Here is a 25,036-nt window from a genome sequence, read left to right as displayed (position 1 = left end):
GGAATAATGAATCAGAATTTGAGACTAATATAATTTCACAAGGATGTAAACTTGGAAGTCTGTAACACATATATGAAACTTTGCCCAATAACCTGTGCCTGATAAGATGAGAGCGTACATCCTTGATAAGGCAGCATTAAAAGGTCAGAAATCGCAGCATGGCCAGTCTGTTTGGAAGCTCAACTGCTGCAACTGAACTCTTGCAGCAACCAACTTGTTTTACGCCTTGAAGCACAACTGATACACTCCAATGAAGTCACAAACCATGCCTCTGACAAAAAACATATTGGAGAAGCTAGCAGTGCCACTACTTCCCAGTGCTTAATGTTTGAGGTGACCTATTTTTTCAAGCTTGCAATCAAGCGCTCAAAATTTTTCATCTCCTTGGATTTGCAACCATAGACATCTGATATAGAATCCCGACACAGACTACAACAAGTAAAGAGAAGCAACATTTAGATTTCTTCCCTTACCCTGTTCACAGCAGTGTTACCAAAAAGTTTGATTTGACAACCGTTGCCTTACCCGCATGCTTCCTTCTCAAACTTGCGACTTGAAATATCAAATAGTTCCTTGAAAATCTCTGGCTCAACACGACAAAATCGAGGCCGCTCTGCACCCACAGAATAATAATGCAGGCATGAAATGATTCAGAATGAAAGTAGTGACTCGAATTGCATTAAAACACAGTATTGTTGCCCAATAAACATGTGCATTTCTATGTTCGCATTGGTTAGTGTATCCTCCTAGGGCGACTCAGAGGTGTGAGTCATGGATGATTCACATCTTCTACAGAAGTTCAATATAAGGTAGAACTTGTGCTGCTTTGCTATATTTTACCCTTTGCAGACCAATTTGTTCAATTTCACTGCTTGCCAATGTTGGGACCAAGCTACACAGAAAAACAAGCCAAAGCTTTCTTACCTTGAAAACTTGCAGTGAAGGTAAATGACCAAATTTATGAAAGAGAACCAATCTGGATCCCTCAATCTTCACTTGTACCAAATTCCAAAAATTGGCATGCATTTTGGCCATAATCCATAAAAGTAACTCTACCTCACAGTTCTGACGCCCTTTTAAGAGTAAATCAGTCTTTTATTAAACGTATGTCTACTAATTCACTTAATTTACAACTGCAACTCACCATTGAATATGGCACATTGCCTGGTTCGTTTGTTGAAGTTTTTGCACCACCCATCTTTTCCAATCATGCTCTTGTACAGCTGCTACATAAGAAACTATGATGAGCATGTATTCGTTCCAATGATGGTAAAAATTGATTTCGGCTTGTTTTCCAGAAGAAACTAACTCATACAGCAAACCAGAAATACCACCTACAAAAGTTCCACCAAGTGTCACTTACAGAAAATTGTACATTGTGCATGACACATTAAAAGAGATCCATCAATATGCAAAATGAGTGGTACAAAGATAGGTAGCTTTGACAGTAAAGAACAAGCGAGAAAAGTATAGATAGAAAAGATCAGTCAGCAAATTTTGTTTATGGACACAATTTTTTGTAAACCATCATTGTTCATCATCCAGCTGAAGTATATCTTGTATCCATTCCCCACTAGTTAACTTTACATTCTGTCATGAATAGACCCATGTATGCTTCTGAGAGATGTGCTTGAAGAGCAGCCCTTAAATGTTGGATACATGAGCTGAGGTGCTTAGTGTGCCAATCTACTTCAACCAGGAGTATATCAGGATCCGTGAAAAGCAGCACCTTATGATGTTTATGACTAATCAGGATTTGACATGTCAGTAGGTACTAGGGGAGATTCCATTTTTTCTTGCCACTACATTGATTCTGGTTATGCACAAACAATGAAATTCTCTTTTCTGATTCTTTCTTTCTGAATAAGCCTTCTTTATTATGTAGGCCAAGATGCAGTCAACTAGTCTTGACCCTATTTGATGCACCTAGAGTGTCGAATGCTGAAAAACATTAAGATTAAGAGGTGTGCTCATTCATGCAGGAGAATATTCCCAACTTTCCTCCCAAACCATGACACAAAATATGAGTGTAAGTGCCAAAGGCCTCCGCGATGCTGAGTGTACCATAGTGTGAATGTATCATGTTCATAAGGCTAGTACACAAAGGAAATAGAGACGTTGACACCGCTTCTGCTGTCAAATGCAGCCTCCCACGTTATCATCTAAGCCAAATGCAGCTATGTTTTGGCTGTCCCCTCCTACCTTGCAGCATCCCATGCTGATTCCTTACCTTGTGTGACACCCGAATGCTGGCTGGTTGCTTTGATTAGGATTGTTGTGTTTGGTACAAAGCTCACAAGTGCACATAGTGTAGACATATACGCGAGAGAGAGAGAGAGAGAGAGAGAGAGTCTTTTCATCATAGGTTTCTTTTCTGTCCGGTGGCATGGAAGATTTAGTCTAATCTATAAGAGATTTGGTGACACGTAGTGGGACCTGTCCTAGGATTGGGTGTTTGGCAAAGCCAAAATTATTGGACCCTATCTAGCCGCACATGAAAATAGTGTTCCACTTTCTACTTTTCTAGGGATGTTGTTTATTTTTTAGTACCTTTTAAATAATCAAAGTCGCATTGCTTGATTGAAAGGCCGCCTTCATTGGCAGCTTGATATGGTGCAACATGCATGGCTTCTCTGGGAGGATTTGGTCTCATGAAATACAGAAATTTCCTTCGCTACTCTACAATCCTTTTCGCTCATCTATGACTCTTGTACTTACCCTTCACTAGAAGAGATTGAGTGCACACGCTTGTGCGTTTGCATGTGCGCGTGCCAGAACATTATTAATAACAATGAGTGGAGATCCAAGTACAAGATCTCTAAGGTACTAAAATACCACTACCAATAAAGGTGGTCACACATTGGAAGGGTATGGGCAACAACCTTCCTAGCACGAAGCTAAAAAGTACTTATGCAAGAGACCATTCAAACCAAGCTACTGAGAGGAACACAATTAGTGTAACAAACCCCCATTGAGTGAATGATGTGAATGTACACAAGGTATGGCAGATCATCCCCAAATGGTAGTAAACCTAATGCCTTGTAAAAGACTTTAAACTTTTCTCTCAATAGAGCCTTAATAAACACATCTGCCACACTGTCCTATGTAGACATAAACCAAGTATTGATTGCATCATTGTCAACCCTAGTGGACTACTACTGAGTTTTGGGATCGTCTCGGGTACAACATGCTATTACAACTATTCCTAGCATCTCCGACACCATTCTCAGCTCCTCTCTACCTTAGTCCTTGAGGCAGATTTGAGACCCATTGTATAATGTACATTCCTAAATACTCATCCTCATTGAGCAATCATCAAATTGTGTTCATTGCGTTGTCTTATTTTTATATTTCTCTAGGTTTGCCCAGGATTTCCTACACAATATTAGAGCCAAAAGCATGGCATTGGTTATGAAGAGACCTTTGCAACAACTGTGCACTTTTCTTCTTTAAACCTTTACTTTCTTTAGTTGCCCATCATGATTAGCCAATCTATTTGCATCAAAGTGGATAGAGAGCGTTGAATTTATTAGCAGCATAGCAACAAAGAAACGTATTTCTTTGCTTTCAAAACTTACAAAATATTTCTTGAAGTAAGAAACATTTCTTTGACATTTGGTTTTTTTCTGGGTGGGTGGGACAATCGGACAATTTTTGACACACCCATTAGTTGACAATTTTTGACACAATCATGATGTTTGAGGTATGAATGGTAGTATATCTTGTCCAAAGACTAAAATGCAATATAAGTCAATAATGGATGGTGGATGTGTTAACACCCCCCCCCCAAAGTAAATAAATAAATACATCGTTAAACATTTTTATTAATGCACATTCGCATTACGTGATATGAATGAATCATGATGGTTGAGGTATGAATTGTAGTGTATCTTGTCCAAAGACTAAATTTTGATATAAGTCAATAATGGATGGTGAATGTGTAATGATTTATTCTCAATTGACTCTAGTCTGTTATATTTTATCACTTACGCTCAATTGGTTTCTTTTTGTTTAAAAGAGAGTTCCATAGAGGTTTAAAACCCCTTTTCCTAATTTAAAACTATAAAAAACAGTTAATAAAAAATACTAGGATTTCTTATTTTACCCCCTCTTGAAAGCAACTTACGAAACACGTTTCTAATATTTTGTTTCTAAACATTTCTGATGTTTCTGGCTGCTATGATTGGCAAGAATCTTGCTGTTAGATTCATTGTGGATGGGGAATCCCAAAATAGAAAGCACATGCTATTTTGTAAAAGCATATATCCACAGATCATTGTTCATATTACATGGCACACTGTTAGAATAATTTGTTGAAGGATATTGGGAAGTTACCATGGATTGATCCTATATTTGAGAAGTAATTAAAATGGTGACATTTGTACTCAAATCATCAGTACCTACAACATGAGTGTAGCAAGAAATTAACTAAGATGATTCACAATTACTCAACACACACGTTACCTTCAACTTCTCGATGTTAAGGTGCTTCAATTCATCCAATAGAGCTTTGAGGCAATTGTTCAATATTGATGAATTCACTACTGTAGAGCCACTAATATTATGTTTTGCACTACTCCCAATCCTCTACAAATAGGACTCTGTATTACTGCATCCTTACTCCCCTCATTCCAGTCAGCCAGTCTCCAGTTACTCTCATTTGCCACTGCTACCCACACACATACCAGATTTCATCACCAGTTCATGGAGCCTTCCCAGAGTGCTTCCCTGCTGCCTACTCCCCAAGACCATTCAGATGACCTGTTTTTAGCACCCTTTCCAGCTGCACCTCATCAGTCATCACCCTCCCCAGCTGAGCAAGGTTATCTAGTAGTCATACAACATCAGATCTTCTATGTTTTGCCTGCTGTACAAGTCACCCAGCACCCCACAACCATCCACCAGCAATCATCTTCATCACCAGCATTTACATTTGCTATTCTAGAGGTCTTACAGCTGTCACATCTGCATATTCTGCTACAGCAGGCTGCCAGTCAGCCACCCAGCCTTTAGAGCCTCCAAAATGCTTATGGCATCAATACTTGCTTCAAACTGCTATCAGTTCTGCGTTTCTGCTGGCATCATCAGTCATTATCAACTTCAGACATTGTGGACTGCTGCTGCTACATTTTGGCACCCACCTTGAGTACAACACACTCTGACACCTTCAAACACCTCTGCCCTGGTCCTAGAGCCACGGAAATTTAAGGTCCCCTGATTGTATCATTATCATTCAAGATTCTACAGATTGTGCTCTTCATGTTCATTTGTCGTGCACTTCGCATTTTTTGTGTTTGCCATACCATTTCTTTACAACTACTTTAGCCTTGGCTTCTACACACTTGCAAGTCGAAACTGTAGGTAGATCCTGAAACTTTAGGATTTTGGAAGGTTTCAAAGCATATAGATGTTATGGTTCAACCAGCTATCCATTTGGTTTTGCTTGTTGATGGTATGCTGCCATGCATTGGAAAGTTTATGAGGCTACAAACCATATGATGGAGAGATTTAGGGGAGTTGGTGTGAGAATGTGCGACCGAAGAAGAACACAAACACAGAGAGAAGGGAAGAGAGAGACTACATAGAAGAGAATGGAAGAAGAAATCTATACTGAACTCCAAAAGAATCCTGAATATGCAGCAGACTAATCAACCGCTGCATGCAACCCAAAGAGTTAGTGAGGTCACCGGATCAAGTTGATGAAAGCTTGCAAAGCAAAAGAGCTGCCAATCAACCGCGCCAGCTATAAATATCGAGAAATGACCAAAATTGGCCAACTACTACAAAAGCATGGCCTAAATCGGACCAGCTGCATCTGGAGCTGCAATTAATGCAGCAACTGATAAAACAAGCTGATTGCCAATGTGAATGCAGCCTTTGAACACTGAAAAAGAAAGGCATTGAGCAGGATCTCTAAAACAGCCAATGTGGACACACTAAAACTGACTGAAAAGTGTAATGCACTGAAATTCACACTAAAAAGAGCTGCCATCTCTATCAAAACACATGAAACAACAGATAAACACAATGTCAAAACTCCTAATGCCCCTGTCTAACTCAAACTAAGGTTCATAGGCACAAAATGAATATGCAAAACAACAGATAAACACAATGTCAAAACTCCTAATGCCCTTGTCTAACTCAAACTAAGGTTCATAGGCACAAGATGAATATCAAAACACATGAAACAACAGATAAACACAATGTCAAAACTCCTAATGCCCTTGTCTAACTCAAACTAAGGTTCATAGGCACAAGATGAATATGCATGATACAAATGACTACTAACACCCCCCTTAGATCCTAGATGTGGGAATCCACAACCACATCACCAATATCATGCCCCTCTAAAAGGGATGGGGGATAGGAGGGAACCACCAAAGGAGCTAGTGAGGGATAGGACAGATGGTGCACCAAGGGAAATGGGTGCGGTAATGGAAGACTACCTTGAAGGGTCCTGCACAATGGAAGGGGAATGGAACCTATATAACCCCCTTTCCTACCAACCTATCACTAGATTGGCTCCTGTAGAAGAATCCTTGACGAATTAAACCACAAGCTGATGCATAAGGTATGCCCTTCATAACAGTAGCAACTGCATCATCTTTTGGGCATTTAGCTTTGCTAAGCTTTGTATATGGCAGTAAAGGCACACCAAGAGGCCTAGCATCAGCCATATTCAATCTGTCAAGTACTTTGTTGATGTACTTGTCCTAGGAGAGAAACAACAAGCGCTGTCCTCTATATCTTTTAATGTGCATACCCAAAATGTGTTCAACTACTCCCAAATCTTTCATTTAGAAAGCTGAACTCAGCTGCCTTTTAAGAGAATGTAGAGTACTTTTATGCTTTCCTGCAATCAGCATGTCATCCACATATAAGACCAGCACAATAAGGCTTCCATCATCAACCTTTTTAGTATATAAGCAATGATCTGCATGATTGTGTTTGAATCCATGGCTAAGCATAAAAGTATCAAACTTTTTATACCACTATCTAGGGGCTTGTTTCAGTCCATATAAACTGCGCTTCAGTTTACAAACTAAATGCTCTTTCCCTGGAATAGTAAAACCTTGGGGCTGTTTCATGTACAACTCTTCATCCAGGTCACCATGAAGAAAAGACGTTTTCACATCCATCTGATCCAACTCTAAATCCAAGGATGCAATGAGAGCAAACAAAACACAGAGCATAGTCATCTTCACCACTCCTGAAAAAACCTCTTGGAAGCCTATGCCTTCGTTCTGTGTATAGCCCTTAGCAACCAAATGTGCCTTGTATTTGGGCTTCCCATCAATATATTTCACCTTATAAACCCATTTATTAGGAATAGCTTTCCTATCCTTGGGCAAAGGTACAAGCTCCCATGTGTTATTTGCATACAAAGACTTAATCTCTTCCTGCATAGCAAGCTCCCACTTTCTCTTGTTTTCACATGATTGTGGCTCTCTAAATGTCAGAGCCTCACCTTCATCAGTCAATAAAGTGCAATCCAAAGATGGCTGAAACCTCTATGGCTACCTTCTGACATGTGTAGACCTTCTTACCCAATGATCAATATTGATAGGCAATGGGCCTACATCCTCAGGTATGTGCACGCTATCACCTAGTGACTGATTTTCAGCATTTTCTTGCTGCTGTAACCTACTTTCAGCATATTCTTCTTGCTGTCCTATTCCATCATGTGCATCTATTTATTGTCCATTATCTTCTGGCTGTAGCACAATAGGCTGTTACTCATTTTCAGCATCAAAAGGGATAGAATCTTCAACTAATGGTTGCTAAATGGCTAGCTATTCATGCTGAAATTTGACCTTCTTTTTGTCAAGATCACTGTGTGTAGCATTTTTTAGCACTCTGGCTCATTAAATACTACATCTCGCCTGCATACTATCTTCCTGTCCTGAGGAAGCCAAACTCTATAACCTATCTCTCCCTCATCTCCATATCCCATGAAGATGCCCTTGATGGATTTCATGTCTAGTTTAGTCCTATGATTTGCAGAAATATGCACAAAAGCATCACACCCAAAGACACGCAAATGGTCATATGAAGTAGGTTTGCCAGACCAAGCCTCTTCAAGAATACCATTTTCCAATGCACGATTGGGAGAGCAATTGCATACATGAACTGCAATTTTAAGAGCCTCTCCCCAAAATTGTTGTGGGAGATTAGCTGTGGACAACAGGCATCTGACTCTCACAAAGTGTGAGATTGTATATTTTAGCCACACCATTTGATAAATGACTGTAAGGGGTTGTCAACTCCTTCTTAATGCCATGCATCTCACAAAACTTTTTGAACTCATTAGAAACATACTCGTCCCCATGATCCGTTCTTATAGCTTTTAACTTAAGTCATTTCTGTGTGGTAAGACCCGTCAGCCCACTAGACCGGTCACCTGCCGGACCTGTGCACGTGGCGATTTGCTAGACCTGCGCCAATCGTCCATCTCTCCACGCGAGCTATTGATTGGTCGCCTGTCACCCACGCCCCCACGCCGTGGTGTCCGCCAGGTCGCAACCATGCCGATGACTACTACCACGTTGGTTGACTGTGCAAAAGTATTGTCACTTGCTATCATGTCAACCTACTGTCGTCTACAAAGAACATGCCCCTCTTGGTTCAATTGTCTGCGACAGGCAGTCAATTGCTGACTCTGACCTATCTGAGCACAAAACGACCTGCACCTTGCTGTCGAGTGACTGTCTGAGCAAAAATCTTCTTCTCGCACACAAAACTGACTCGTACTCTTGGGAAGCACGAACACTGTTACTGTGACTCTAATACCAGTTTATTGTGATAAGAGAGCAATGGAGTGCGAGATAAGAATGGAGCAAGAACAGAGCTAAGAGTGAGAGTGAGGAAATCCCAAGATGAGTCCACCAGTAAAAATTACAGTACACAAAGAAAAAAAATGTATTTATATGTTAGGATATAAATAAGAGTGTGTTCATACTAGTAAGTTTATACACACAGAGATTAATGGGACTTTACACCCAAAGGAACTTTACACCCAACACAGAGATTAAAGGAACTTTACACCCAACACATATATACAAAGATGTGCACCCTTTCTCTGATGCCTTGGCTGCTTTGGGCTAGGATACCTCGGGATAAAAGAAAAATCTATGAGCTTAGGTTGGTACAATCCCTTGGTTCTAGTTTGGGCTTAAGAGGGGGTGTTGAGCTAAAAGTGCATTATATTTTGATTAGCCATATTAAACAACCCCAAAACAAGCTTAATTAATTAAATTACCAAAGTTTCATTAAAAAGAAATGCATTCCTAAAGAGTGTTTGTGTCCCATAAGCCAAACCCAAATTTGGGAGGTCCCAGCCAACTATAAATAGACAAGCTGCCCACCACTCAAGTCTCATTCCTATCTTGTAGATTGTTGGTGTACTTGTTTGGTGTCCACACCCCATTCATGGAGGATATCTCAGTTCCAGCTGCTATTTGCTACTGTCCAACACCTAGTGCCTGATGATCAACCATCTTCATGAGTTTGCGACCAGTCTTCAGCCTATGTTTACTGCTGATTCATCATCTACTACTGCCATTGGTCTCTGCCAGCCTGCCATATGGACTGCAGTCTGTGTTTTGCTGCTAAAAAAACCTGCCATACAGCTACCATGTCATCACAAACTGGTGCATTTGCTGTTTTCTGCATTGTCCAACTTTGTCTATCCTTGATCCAGCTCCTATTACTGTGTTTGCTGCTGTCAAACACAGTTGGAGACTGCCTACTACATTTCGGGATCTGTCGGAGTACAACACACTCTGCTACTCATACTATGTGCCCCAGTCCCTAAGACATGGAAGTTTTGAGGTTCAATATTCACCTTGCATAGTGTGTTTGCCGCATTGGGTTTATCAGTATGTGCATCTCTCATACGATTGTGTTTGTATTCTATAGTTCAACATTTCTTTACACTTGGCCCTATCTGAATGTGCTTTAGTGGTGTGCTACTGGCCACGTGTCTCCTCTTCTGTTGTCCCTATTTCCCCCGTCCCCTTCCAATATACTCAACACCTTAATCAGCTCTATACATATATGGCGTGACCACTTTCGACTCTAACCATGCTATTGATCGCATCCAATTGCATGTTCGAGTCATACAATCAAATAGACTTTACTTTGCAATGTGTCGTGTGAGCCTTCTTGATTGTTGCTAAATGTGTTACACTATTAGCAGACTAAATGTTATTTGCTATTGTTTGATGATGAGTTTCATGGTTATTTGAATGAACTTATGTACTTTGTAACAACTCGTCAATATGAATATTTTCAAAGTAAAGGACCTAGTCATATTGATTCTTTTCTCTCCACACCCCCCTCCCCTAGGCCAAAGTAATTGGAAGCTTATTTGGGTGGCACTGTACCACTTGTTATGCGACTACTATGAGACTGATATCAAAGCTGTTAGAATTTGCCGATTCTATGGGTAGCGCCCAATGTAATTTGTGTGGTGTGGACACTTATTAGTGTCAATGTAAGGTGTGTACACCTAGTGTCTTAGAAACTTAAAAGTAGTGACACTAGGCTCTAGAGTAAAATAAACCTAACTCTAGTTAGTTGGTGGAAGGCTAGTTAGGTCAACCCTTGACCTAAACATAAGTCGTACTTTTCACTCTATCTTTCATTCTTGCAAGTACACTCTACTCTTTTTGCTTCAGCTCACTCTCTTGCTATCATTGTCTCTCCTCTCTCTCTCCATAGCTGGCTGCCATTTTCCAAAATTTGGTATCAGAGCAGCTCGTATGCGTGGATTTCATTCAACCACCGTCAACTGGTGCCATCCCGCCCAAGGTCCTACTACTACCAGCTTGGTTCTCAACTCAAGGAAGAGTTTTCAGCTACTGTGAGGTGTTGCTGAAGTGCAGGAGGAGCTGTAGCTGAGTTGTCTCTTGTCTACTCCAGATCTGTCCAGTTCAGCCATTAGCTCCAAATCTATCCATTTGCTCCAAATCTGTCCAGCTCAGTCATCTGCTCCAGATCTGCTGTTTTCAGTCTGCATGCAGCCCTGCACACAGCTTGAGGAGCTGCTATTTTGGAAAAGCTGCTACTATTTTCAGCTTTGCCCGTCATTTTCTCAGCTCTACCCTCCATTTTCTAATTTGGGGCTTTTGCTCCCGGAGTTCAAATTGACAACCAATTCGAAGAAATTTCTCAATTTCTTGGACATTCCCACCAAAAATTTGGGGCTTTTGCCCGATTGGAAGCCCTTGGCACAAATTGTTACCAAACTCATAGACATTGCACAATTTCTTCCACATTGGCTCAAGAAAATTTGGGGCTTTTCAGTTTTTTGGATCCGGCACACATCAGAGGCAAATCTCAGCTACTGTTCATTGGTGACAAGCATCCCGAGGCCACACTCCTGCAAAAATTCCAACTATAAGGTACAAATTTCTTCAATATCTTTGAAATTTTAGAAAGAAATTTGGGCCTTTTGCCCGACACGCACTCCAAGGCAAGCAACAAGCAGTAAGCAGCATGTAATTGCTATTACCATCAGATTGGGCAGAGAATTTTGGGAAAATTCAGTAAATTTTGGTAAGAATCAACATTAAGTTGCTATATTTTATTTGTGGGCACACATTTCGAGTTGGATGTGGTACAGCAGTATAGTGCTGTAATTTACTGGCTGAGTGCTGATTTGGATGGCATTGTGCACACTTTGGCATTTGACTGACAGTTTGGTACTTGTTTCTTAATCCCGTGGGGAATTTTGGTACTCTAAGGAGTATACTCTATACTTCAGCATTGAAGTATTTGGCTGCAGATTTTTATCTATCATTGACAGCATGGCACGTCAGCGGCATAATGATCAGAGCAACATCCTTGGTGTCCTCACTCAGGAGGACAAACCTGATAGCTCAAACTACCCATTGTGGAGTTTTATGGTCCATAACCTTCTTGTGGCGAAGGACTTGTGGGATTATGTTATAGGTGATTTGCAGCGACCAAGAGGTCTTGCACCTCAGACACCTCAGCGTAACGCTCGAGGATAGGTTATTGGTGTTGCTGCTGCTGGTATGGTGCTACTACTGCTGTTGCCCCTCCTCTCCTTCCTACCGAGGATCTGAGGAAATGGGACTCCAAAGATGCACAAGCACTTTCTTTGATTGCCTTGTCAGTGAAAAGGGCAATTATTCCGCACATTCGGTCTTGTAAGACCTCAAAATCAGCATGGAATGTACTTGAGCGTATGTTTGCAGCACACAATGAGGCCACGATATCCTATCTCCATAGAGAGTTGGCCAATGTGACCATGGATGAAGGTGATAGTATTACAGAGCACCTTACATACAGGATTTGCGTGAGCAGCTACTCAATGTTGATGAGGCCATTCAGTTTATTGAATTGGTAAACATCACATTGAACTCTCTTCCAGAGTCGTATCTTGGTTTCCACACCTCTTTGTTGTCTTTGAGGGGGGGGCAACAGTCCCTTACATTTGTGGAGTTGGAAGGCCTCTTGTTGCTAGAGGAATAGACTCGAAAGAATGTAGCATTGCGTTCAGGTGATGTGGCTATGCTTTCTAAGTTCAAAGGCAAAGCAAAAGTCAAACAAAATGTAAAAAATCAGCAAAAGGGTGATGTTGGAGAGCCATCAAATAAGGTTGTCCAAGACACAGAAAAGACTAAAAAGAAGGGGAAATGCCATTATTGCAAGAAGCCCAGTCACTATATCGATGAATGCAGAAAGAGATTGGCCAAAGAGAAGAAAAAGAACTCCCGTTTGGCTGTCCAAGAAACATCAGCTAGCAAATCTACTGATGATGATACTTCAGCCAACTTTGTAGAGAAGGACTAAGCATTTCTCACAAGCAGTTATGATTCTTTAATGGCTGATTCAGCATTTAATGCTGTTGAAATGCAGCAAACATGGTATTTTTACAGTGGGGCGTCAAAGCACATAACTTCCACGAAGTCTTTGTTTACCTCTTTGCATTCAACCCCTGCTGGGAAGCGTGTTACATGTGCAAACAGCAGCAATTATGATGTATGTGGCATTGGGACAATCACTATTACTGCTGCAGATGGTTGTGATTTCATGCTTCTAGATGTCTTGTTTGTACCTAACATTACAAAGAACTTGTTGTCTATCTCTACTTTTAATAAGCATGGCTTTCACGTCATCTTTGAGGATGACAAATGCATTGTTAGAGACAGAGAGATGGATTATGCACTTAGGCTGTCCGGCACCCTGCATAAGGGTCTATTTTTGTTGGATACATATGACAAATAGTCTCATGATGCTTTAGCAGTCACTACTCTTTAGTCCGCTATGCAAAATGCAGAGCTATGGCATGCCCGCTATGGACACATGAGCTTTGGGAGTTTGATGACCCTTTAGAGGTGTCGTATGGTAGATGCATTGCCTCCAGTGGAGACTCCACCTCCTCATGCATGTGAGGGATGTATTTTGGGCAAGATGCATAGGTTTGCCTTAAAAAAGAATGGTGCAATGCATGCTGTCCAAAAAATGCAGCTTACTCACTCTAATGTTTGTGGTCCCATGAGGACACGTGCACTTGGAGGTCATCAGTACTTTGTTACATTTATTGATGACTGCTCTCAGTATACATGGGTGTATAGGCTGAAGGTAAAATCCGATGTGTTCATGCATTTCAAGCATCTTATTGCAAAGCTTGAAGCTGAAATTGACTTAAAAAGTGCAGACACTTCGCACAAATAGAGGGGGGGAGTACATGTCTCGTGCTTTTGAGACACTATTAGAATGACTCCTCAACAAAATGGTGTTGCTGAAAGGAAGAATTGGACTCTTATGGAGATGACTCGTTATATGCTAAAAAGCAAAGGCTACCTCATAAATTTTGGCTAGAAGGCCTTCAATATGCAAATCATGTGTTGAATTGTACACCCACTAAGGCACTGAAGATGATCACACCGTTCGAAGCTTGGCATGGCAAGAAACCCAAAGTAGACTACTTTCGGGTGTTTGGTTACATAGCCTATGGACATGTTCCGAAAGAGCTTCGTGGGAAGCTTGATGATAAAGCTGTAAAATGCATATTTATTGGCTACACTTCGGAGAGTAAGGGCTATTGCTTGTATGACCCACGCACGAAGAGATTCTTTGTCAATAGGGATGTCCTATTTGCTGAAAATGCTGCATTTTCACATGATCAGTTTCAAATGCCATCCACCCATGACATTGGTGATGTCTTTGAGGGTCTTCTGCCACTTACTTTGGAGTCTGTGCCTGCTGTAAATGGCAGGACAGACTTAAAACAGCAAGCTGTTGCTGCACCATATGCTCCCGAACAGCAGGGTATCGATGATGGTTTGCCACACACAATGGAAGAAGTAGTACAGATGAAAGGGCTGCTGTAAATGCAGCCAAAACAGTCCCAAGATGGCTGTTACAAACTCTCCAGGAGAGTAAAATGGATGCTCCTATACCTCAACGCACTAGAAGGGCTGCCAGAAATGCAGCAAATGATGCAAGGGGGGCACATTTGATTGATTTTACGGAAGTAGATGATTGTGATGAGCATGTGTTTATGAGCTCACTATTGGATGATGATGAGCCTACTTCCTTGGACGAAGCTCAACAAGATGTACATGCAGGCCATGCAGGATGAGTTAGACTCTATTGCCACTAACTCTACATGGGATCTTGTGGATTTACCACCTAGCAAAAAGGCCATTGGCACAAAATGGGTTTTTAAACTCAAACGCAAGGCTCATGGTACAATTGACATGTACAAAGCACGGTTGGTACCAAAAGGCTATGCACAGAAGAAGGGCATAGATTATGAAGAAACTTTTGCTCCTACATCCCGTATGAGTATGGTGAGATGTGTGATTGCTATGGCTACAAATTATGGCTGGAAAGTACATCGGTTGGGCATTAAGACAACATTCTTGAATGGGGATTTGCATGAAGATGTTTATGTGTCACAACCTCCAGGGTTTGTGGTTAAAGGGAAAGAGCACATGGTATGCAAGCTACATAAAGCTCTTTATGGTCTCAAATAGGCTCCTCGTGCATGGTACTCCAACATTGATGCTTATTTGGCTAGCAAAGGGTTCAAAAATAGTCCAACTGCGCCCACTCTATACATTAAGAATGAGGGGGGGGGACTTGCTAATTATCATTCTTAATATAGATGACATACTGCTCACTAGACCTACAGAAGAAAAATTTGCAGATTTTAACGCTGAATTAAAACATGCATTTGCTATGTCAGATATGAGCTGCCTACACTATTATTTGGGGATTCAATTCACCCAAAATCAGCATGGTATCATCATGTCACAGTCACAATATATGGATAAGCTGTTACATAGGTTTAGTATGCAAGATTGCAAACCTATGTGCACTCCTATGGAGCCACACTTAAAGCTGTCTATTCATGATGGTGAAGAGATGTCTGATGTTGCAATTTACAGCCAAGCTGTTGGCTGTCTTATTTATCTTTGCAACACACGCCCTGACATTCAATATGCAGTATCTCAAGTGAGCAGGTATATGCATAGCCCACGGACCATACATTGGCAAGCTATTAAGCAAATCCTTAGATATTTGCAAGCTACTCAGTCACATGCATTATTATTTCCTAGGGGGGAAGACTTGCACTTACAGGCTTACAATGATTCAGATTGGGCTAGTGATACAGACACTAGGCACTCTACTAGTGGACACTGTTTCTTTCTAGGCCGTTCATGCATTTCATGGCTAAGCAAGAAACAGCCTACGATGGCTATCTCGTCTTGTGAGGCTGAGTACAGGGCAGCCTTCATGCCAATAGTGGAATGTGTATGGTTGTGCAGATTGTTGGCTAATCTACATTTACCATTGAAGGATCCTACACCCATTTTCTGATAGTCAGAGTGCTATTGCAATAACACGAAATCTTGTGTTTCATGCTCGCACAAAACACATAGAGATGAATTACCATTATGTCAAAGAGAGATGCTATGCAAGAGAGATCAGCTTGATGTATGTACCCATACAGAAAAAATTTGCCGACATTTTCACCAAGGCACTACCACGCGAGAAGTTTGAGGCTTTTCGAAAGCCCTTAAACTTATTACCCTTTGGTGATTAATCATCCTTGTACTTCATCGCATTCGCACTGTAGGGGGGTGTTAGAATTTGCCGATTCTATGGGCAGCGCCCAATGTAATTTGTGTGGTGAGGACACTTATTAAAGTGTCAATGTAAGGTGTGTACACCTAGTCTTAGAAACTTAAAGTAGTGATACTAGGCTCTAGAGTAAAATAAACCTAACTCTAGTTAGTCGGTGGAAGACTGGTTAGGTCAACCCTTGACCTAAACATAAGTTGTACTTTTCACTCTATCTTTCATTCTTGCAAGTACACTCTACTCTTTTTCCTTCAACTCACTCTCTTGCTATCATTGTCTCTCCTCTCTCTATCTGGCTGCCATTTTCCAACAAAAGCAAGCCTCTTCCTCATTTGTGACAACAGTATCAAAGCAAGTCTCATCCTCAATTTTGTGACCAAAGACATCTAAGCACTTGAAGATGATAAGTCAATATCGTGCATAGAGAGAGAGAGTTTACAAATAAATCCATTTCGAGGTCTAGAAGATCTCCAAGTAGATCCATTGAGAGAGAGAGAGAGAGAGCGAGAATCCATCATGCTGCCCATGCTTACTTATTTTTTGTCACTTTTGTCTTAGACCGCCTCTACATTGAAGAATATTGCTAGACACATTCATTTTATGTTATGGAAAAATAACCCTTTGTGAAGAAAACTGCTAGGGTTTACACTGAGGACACACAGAGTGTACGACCACGACAAAAACACAAAGAGATGGACACAAACACAAAAGGCAAAACTCAAACTGAAACCGGTATATGACTCACATAAAGCAGTAGTTCCTTCAATTTAACACCTAGTCTTTTCACACACACACAAACAGAGACCTCACTCCCTCGCTCAACACCAAATTGGCCCAGAAGACCGGCACCCCTCTCGATATTTCTTTATCAACTAAAAGATGGAAAGTTAAAAAAATGAAATGTTCCAAAATACATAACCTGTAAACAATTGGTTTTCATCTTTTCTAAGTAAATCCCAGCTGCATAAGGACAGTACATCATGACCAGAACAACATCCCTTTTAGGAAAGTATTTCTTGTGACCATAACTCAATAATTCATGTGCAGAATTGCAGTTTGCAAAACTCTGTATTTACTGTCTTTACTATCCAGCATATTCAAAACAACATCCCTTTTAGGAAAGCATTTTTTTGTGACCATAACTCAATGATTCATGTGCAGAATTGCAGTCTCCAAAACTCTGTATTCATTGTTCTTACTGTCCAACATATTCAAAACAACATCCCTTTTAGGAAAGCATTTTCTGTAATTCCTACATTGGAGAAGCCAACAGCTGCCTCCTGAACCTGGACAATGAGGCTCTTGCCTCAACAAAAGTGCAAAGAAAATGCAGAATTGTACTTTCGATGGAATCAGCCCATCATGCAGAGCATTTCCTCTGAGAATAGAGAGAGAGTTGACCAAAGGAAGCGAGCTCTACCTCCGTACATGAGTCAGAGACGAAGTACTCTCCATAGCTAATGTACTTGTAGCAATCTGCCCTCAGCTCCTCAAAACTTCACTCTCAGATCTACCCCTCATGCCTATTACGTTTTTTTTAAATGCTCTCTCTCTCTCTCTCTTTTGGGAATTTGTGTCACATGGCATACATGTAACAATTTTCTCATTTAAACCTTCCGATCTAAAATTCTCCATGATCGGTGCAAAATTTGACCTCGGCACAAACCAGAGAATTAATCCTCATGCAAAAACGAAGATAATGACGTGAACAGATTCTGGGGTCTAAAAATAGTAACTCTTTAAATTTTAGGGATGGTGACCCTTGCATCCCTTAAGTTGTTCTCAGCACTTTCATCATTGCAACCACATCAAAAAGTATAATGTGGCTCAGTTACGGTGACTTTTATTCCGTGGGCATTCTTATATGTACATCTTCTGTCTTGGCCAGGCTCATTGTCTTACACCCTCTCCAATGGCTAAGCACACAGTCCCAAACCACTGGCATTTTATTCTTCAGTGCCCATTCAATATGGAACCGATCCTAAGGCTCAAACAAACCATTAGTCCAATTTGTCCCAATGGTTGCCTCTTCTAGCTATGCAAAGATCCCAGCTTAATCCAAGAGAACTATGGGGGTAAAAAGCAATAGCAACTAAAGAAAAGAAAAACAAAATATTTATATAAGTAAATAAGAAAAGCAACTGCAAAAAGTATCACCACCTGGTGACATACCCCCCCTCTTGAAAGAAGCAAGCGACCTCGATTGCATGCCCCACATGCTAACAGATAAAACAAGACGATAACAAGATTCTCTCTCTTTTGGGAATTTGTGCCACATGGCATACATGTAACAATTTTCATGTTTAAACCTTCCGATCTAAAATTCTCCATGATTGGTGCAAAATTTGACCTTGCATAGACCAGAGAATTAATCCTCGTGTAAAAACGAAGATAATGACACGAACAGATTTTGAGGTCCAAAAATAGTAACTCCCTAAATTTTAGGGATAGTGACCCTTGCATTCCTCAAGTTGATCTCAACAACTTTTATCATTACAACCATATCAAAAAGTATAATGTGGCTCAGTTACGGTGACTTTTATTCCGTGAGCATTCTTACATGTGCATCTTCTGTCTTGGCTAGACTCATTGTCCTACACCCTCTCCAATGGCTAAGCAAACAGTCCCAAACCACTAGCATTCTATTTTTCAGTGCCCATTCAATATGGAACCGATCCTAAGGCTCAAACAAACCATTAGTCCAATTTGTCCCAATGGTTGCCTCTTCTGGCTATGCAAAGATCCCAGCTTAATCCAAGAGAACTCTTGGGGTAAAAAGCAACAGCAACTAAAGAAAAGAAAAATAAAATATTTATATAAGTAAATAAGGAAAGCAACTGCAAAAAGTATCACCACCTGGTGACATACCCCCCTCTTGAAAAAAGCAAGCGACCTCGATTGCATGCCCCACATGCTAACGGATAAAACACCACGACAACAAGATTCTTTCTCTCTTTTGGTAATTTGTGCCACATGGCATACATGTAACAATTTTCCCGTTTAAACCTTCCGATCTAAAATTCTCCATGATCGGTGCAAAATTTGACCTTGCACAAACCAGAGAATTAATCCTCGTGTAAAAACGAAGATAATGACGCAAATAGATTCTGGGGTCCAAAAACAATAACTCCCTAAATTTTACGGATAGTGAGCCTTGCATTCCTCAAGTTGTTCTGAGCAACTTTTATCATTGCAACCACATCAAAAAGTGTAATGTGGCTCAGTTACAGTGACTTTTATTCCGTGAGCATTCTTACATGTGCATCTTCTATCTTGGCCAGGCTCATTGTCCTACACCCTCTCCAATGGCTAAGCACACAGTCCCAAACCACTAGCATTCTATTCTTCAGTGCCCATTCAATATGGAACCGGTCCTAAGGCTCAAACAAACCATTAGTCCAATTTGTCCCGATGGCTGCCTCTTCTGGCCATGCAAAGATCCCGGCTTATATCCAAGAGAACTCTTGGGGTAAAAAGCAACAACAACTAAAGAAAAGAAAAATAAAATATTTATATAAGTAAATAAGGAAAGCAACTGCAAAAAGTATCACTACCTAGTGACACAAACCCTAAACACAAAACTCAAAACTCAAACCCTAAACGCAAAACTCAAAACTCAAATATAAAAACTCAAACACAAACAAAAGAAGGGAGAGAGAGAACACAAAGCTGAAGTGAATGAATGTTGTAAATGAATATAAGAGTGTACAGTGTACTCAAGGGCAAAGCAATGTCAGAGTGTGACGTCCACCGGAGACGGATCCCAAGTCTATGACTACCAGTCGGAGTGTAGAAGCGCTGAATAGTGAATGGCAGTAGGCTGGTCACCAAAACGTAGCAATCTGGAGGCTGAAAACTGGTAAACGCAACAGTGTACCGCCGATCAGAAGCTGAAAACTATGCACGGATGTTGTAAACAACAGGGTAACAACTAGAGAAGGTGTGTCGGAGAGTGTCAGAACCTGCAATGCTGTAAACGCAAGCTGGCTGACCCTGGCGATAATGGACGACATGCTGAACAGCAATTTGCGACAGTTTGGGGCAATTGCCAGCAGCTGAGAGCTCTCGCCTATAACAATGGGCAAGCTGAAGATAATGTGGCTGCAGTCGATGATGGCTGGACAGCAGATGGAGGCAGGCTGCAGGCTGAAAACTGGGCGCCAACAGCAGCAGAGGGTGTGTGGGCTGGTGTAACCTGCAAACAAGGATGATGGTTGAATGGTGGGCAGGCTGTCTATTTATAGATGTGGATTGGAGCCTCCCAAATTAGGGTTTCCACTGAACTCTCTCGAACAGCTCCCCGTTTTAGGGTTTTTACTCTACAAGAGCATTTTTTAGTGTGTTTTAGGGCTGTTTAAGAGGCTAATCAGCAAGTAATGCATATTTTAGCTCAACACCCTTTGCATGCCCGTATCTCTTGGATCTCTTGAAGCCATGTTTGCACCCTAAAAGTATGGGTGGTGGGGCTATTTTGAATGTGGAAACTCACATGGTTGCTCTTCATCGGTCTCTCTTCATGTTATATGCACTAATCGGCACGGCTTGGTTTTTATTGCTCGTTTCTTCCTAAAAGATCAATGTGTGGTGCATGGTAATACAAGCATTTAGGGCTCCTGGTGGCATGTTCTAAATATTGATGTCCCCTTCTCATCATCTTCCTCTTTCCTCATGACTCCATTGGTATGCTTGTGGAAGTTGGTTCTTTAAAAGGTCCAATGGCATCCTACAAAGGATACCTTGGTAACTAATTCTTTTCAAATGGAATTATTGGTTGTGTCAAAGCTACTCTTGTGGGACAAGAGGACCATCCTAAATTTAATCGTATGGCGCGCCCACGCTTATCTTCTATTTTTTATGCCACTCTGGTGAGTCACAGTGGATTCATATCTTTTTGCACTACCAAGAGGCTTTTTTGGATCCCTTGAGGATATTGGGATTCATGGGACCAGCTTTTCTTGGTATTATAGCCTAGGGAGCCTTTCCTTGCCCTTGATTTTGATCGCATAAGACCACCATTGGCTGGTCACTAGGGCAGAAACTGTTTGGGTCTTGCATAAATCTCACGTTTGGTGGAAAATGACTGTAATGGAGAGTTGGCTCAACAAGACTACATATAAATGTAAAGTCTTCCTTTGGCATGTGATCTTTGGAGGGCTTTCCCATGCCTCGGTTCTTTCAAAACACCAAATCTCAAATGGCAATTGATTTTTCTATCTCACCAATGTGGAACTCTCTCATCACCAATTTCTCTCATGCTCTTTGGCCCAAAAAATCAGGACCCTTTTGTCTAATATTTGGAGAGCTATGGTTGACATGTCGCTGCACCCTTTTAATTGGCCGCTCCGGCACAACCGCATATAGATTATGCTTACTTTTTTCTGATTTTGCAGCTATTGGCACAATTGGGTCACCCAAAATACCCTTTATTTAAATTATGCCTCTGGTGTTCAAAGACATATTGCCAGGCTGAAGGGTCTCCTACATTGGTAGCCGGATCTTATTCAGCACACTGATCTCCTTTCCAGGGAGGACTTGGTTACTTGGCATACGGCTATTTTTGTTGCTTCTTTGCCTTGATTTTTGTACCCTTTTAGTGATTTGATAATATATGAGAGAGAGAGAGAGAGAGAGAGAGAGAGAGCACTTCATCCACCGGAAGAATATTAAGAAAGGCCTGTATAAGAACTTTATATTTACTTGGCATCACTAGAATAAGATGTGTCACTTGGGAAGCCACTATGAACTGCTTGGATTGATTTCTTAAAGGCTGTAGGAGCCCCAGCCTGAATACCATCAATTTGAGCTTGTTATAGGATCAGCATCCCCACAACAAACTATCTATAGAACTCGTAACAGTGAGTGAGCAAAAATTATTTTGAAAGCAGCCCATGAGCATCAGTTTTTCTTCCTTTGGAGCACAGTAGTGAGCCTCTCAATGTCAACCACATACGTGTACATGTACATGAAATCCAGTGTCTACTTTCTTTGAGCTTATAAAAATGGAGCCATCAAACTTGGTTCAAGTACAGGCAACAGACGTTAGGGTAAAATATATTGGTTGAACACATCAGAACAAGGGAATCATAAAGGCATAATCTTTACTGTTTGGGATGTAAAGGTCTTTCAAAGGGGTTATTCGATTCAGATTGTGTAAAACTTCTGCACCATACAAATGGCAAGGTGCCATTTGAGTCTATAATGTTCCAGCAGCTAAAATGAACAATTTTACACAGAGATGCTGATTGTACATACCGCGACTTCTTGCGGATCCTCCAGGATTTCCTCAATACGTGGGTAGTTGGACCCCTTGTCCAAGTAACAGCAAGCACCGCAGCCCTTCATGCAAGCCCAGTTGCTAGTAGTCCTCCAGGCAGCCACAGGCTCAGGATGGGGAGGGACTTTCTTATGCGGCAGCTTGGACGTCCCCTTTGCGAGTTCGGCCGTGCTACTGGCAGCGCCGCCTTCTTCCGCTTCACCTTCAGCACCTTTTGCCATTCTGCTGCTGCCAACATCTCCTTCCTCTGCCCCTTTCTTCTTCTTCTTCTTCTTCTGCTGCTGCTTCAGCTCCTCGCGCTTCTTCATCAGCTGGTTGGCCTCCTCCTCGATTGCAATATCCGCCAGTGCTCGCAGGATAGGTCTTATTCCTGATGAGAAGTGCCTGCACTGCCGGTGCGCTTGGTGGAGCTTGATGCCAAAGCCCATGGCAGACGCTTCACTGTGCCTGCCAATTGGCAACCTTACGTGCGGTACAAGGCCTCCATAGCAAAACCTGATGTGTGTTTTTTTCCTTTTTGAGACAGAGTGAGAAAGAATGTTGAAATTTAAATAGAACAGGTCAAATATTTACATCAGGGTGTAACCCTTATAAAAGATTGTAGATCAAGCACCAGTTGGGCCGCTCCTCCCGCCCTTGCACGAGGTCATACCCAAGTCACCCGCTTGCAAGGTCGTGACACCTTGACTGCCATGGAGGAGCTGGTCCCCCCGCACTTGCCCGCTCAACCCTGACCACTCATGAAAGACTCAAGTCCCCCAAAGCGCTCACATGAACCTGGCCACACGTGAAAGACTTAGCCCCCACATAGACCCCCGCCCATGCCGCCACATGCAGGATAGCATGCCCGCACTTAGGCGATTGTAAAGACCTGCCCTCTAGTTGCAAAGGCCTACCTATATCTTGCGCCTCGCAAAATGCTCCACCATCAGCAGCTTGAGTCCCACACACCTTGAGTTGCACCTCCAACACTTGAGCTGCAAACTACCATTCTCCTATGCAGCAGCAACTTAAACATAAGATATAAGTACCACTAGTTCTCGAAACAACCCTTTCAATGACTCGAGTTGGATACGTGCCCCCTACACATGCACCTCTCTCTCTCTCTCTCTCTCTCTCTCTCTCTCTCTCTCTCTCTCTCTCTACACCCCCACCCCCACGCTACTAACCTAGCCCTCCCAAACACCCTCTCTCTCTCTCTCAACCTCAACCCAACTCCCCCAAAATATGTAAGGGCTTTGTAGGTATACCATGGCATTGCCTATAAATGCACCTATATAAAGAGTAATAGTGACTATGAGCCCTGCTTGGTTTCCACTCCACATGTGACTCCCTATACCTAATGGTGAATCTTCACTTGTGTGGAATTACAAGGGTGTAGTCCTAGGGTATGTCTATATCATATTGTTTCTTTAATTGAATAATGCAAGAGTATACCTTGGTCTCATATATTGTTGTAATAACCTTGGCCTCAAGAAAAGATGACCCCCCACACATGCTCGCTCAACCTCGATTTGCTCATGAAGACCTAAGTCCCTTGAATGCGCCTGTGAACCCAACCATGCATGAATGACATAGCCCCCTACACACACATGCATGTGCGCCCACCTGCACGATTGCATGCCCATACTCACGTGATTGTAAAGACCCACCCCGTAGTTGCAAGGGCCTGCCTATATCTTATGCTTCACAAAATGCTCCACTATTGGCACCTTGAGTCCCATGCACCTCAAGCACTTGAATTGCAAACCACCATTCTCCTATGTAGCATCAACTTAAACATAATGTGTAAGTATCACTGGTTCTCTAAAGAACCCTTTGCATGACTCAAGTAGGGTATGTGCCCTCTACACACACACACACCTCCCTCCCTCTCTCTCTCTCTCTCTCTCTCTCTCTCTCTCTCTCTCTCTCTCTACCAACCCAACTCCCCCAAACCTGTAAGGGCTTTGTAGGTATACTGTGGGGTTGCCTATCCTACAAATGACTTTGAGTCTTGCTTAGTTTCTACTCCACATGTGATTCCATATACCCAATGGTGAACCCTCACTTGTGCAGCGTCATGAGGGTGTAGGCTTAGAGTGTGTCTATGTTGTACTATTTCTTTGATTGAATAACACAAGAGTTTACATTGCTCTCACATATCATGCTACCTTTCTCAATCGTGTCAAGTGAGTGATTGAGTGCAAATACATCACACTTGGTATCAAAGCAATTCTTGCTCACAATCTAGGAGTTCTCACGATCCAGTGCCTCAAAACTGTGTCGTAACACCTCATGTCGTGACACTCTAGGTTGAAATGCCATAGCAAGATACCCCAAGGTGCAACAACCACAACATGACATACAATCTAAAGGCAAGATACAGCTTCCCCGTGATGTAAGTACCACTTGAAGGTGAAACACAGCTTCCTTGCAGTGACAACCCCAGAGGCAAGGTGCAGCTTCTAGCAACACCATGGAAGACAATGTAGGGAATGCATCCTTGGTGGTTGTTGAAGCCAAGAAGAATAGTTGAGGTCAAGAATGGAGAGAAGCTCAGGAAGAGAAAGTAGCTAGATTAGAGAGGCAATCAACAAGCATGTCAAGCCTATTGGATTCCATCTAGAGGAACATGCAGCAGAAGGAAGAATAGGA

At 41.8% G+C, this 25,036-nt stretch overlaps 1 protein-coding gene across 2 annotated transcripts; it reads right to left on the bottom strand.

Annotated features, from left to right (window-relative positions):
- On the bottom strand, window positions 1-23,109 carry LOC148032192 (zinc/iron-chelating domain protein). 2 transcript variants are annotated; one of them, XM_087682824.1, is made up of 5 exons: window positions 22,973-23,109; window positions 22,378-22,894; window positions 1,145-1,223; window positions 526-613; window positions 1-429 (listed from the first exon to the last, which is right to left on the bottom strand). In XM_087682824.1, coding segments are annotated over exons 1-5 (777 nt in total). In that variant the 5' UTR covers window positions 22,975-23,109; the 3' UTR covers window positions 1-338. The 2 variants fall into 2 exon arrangements, with proteins under 2 accessions (XP_087538950.1, XP_087538951.1); XM_087682825.1 differs by lacking the exon at window positions 22,973-23,109 and having other exon boundaries at window positions 22,378-22,962.
- Window positions 23,110-25,036: the final 1,927 nt, after the last annotated feature.

The sequence above is a fragment of the Lygodium microphyllum genome, chromosome 8 (assembly GCF_053477565.2).
Source record: "Lygodium microphyllum isolate KBCC chromosome 8, Lygodium_microphyllum_v1.1.10, whole genome shotgun sequence".
Lineage (NCBI taxonomy): Eukaryota > Viridiplantae > Streptophyta > Polypodiopsida > Schizaeales > Lygodiaceae > Lygodium > Lygodium microphyllum.
Note: the sequence above shows the minus strand (reverse complement) of the source record. Positions and strands in the feature narration are given on the sequence as shown.

Coding starts and splice junctions, on each gene's coding strand:
- LOC148032192 (XM_087682824.1), bottom strand. Junction 1,224..22,377: donor AGGATCCGCAAGAAGTCGCG/GTATGTACAATC, acceptor CTTATGTAGCAG/CTGTACAAGAGCATGATTGG. Junction 430..525: donor TTTGAGAAGGAAGCATGCGG/GTAAGGCAACGG, acceptor TACTTGTTGTAG/TCTGTGTCGGGATTCTATAT.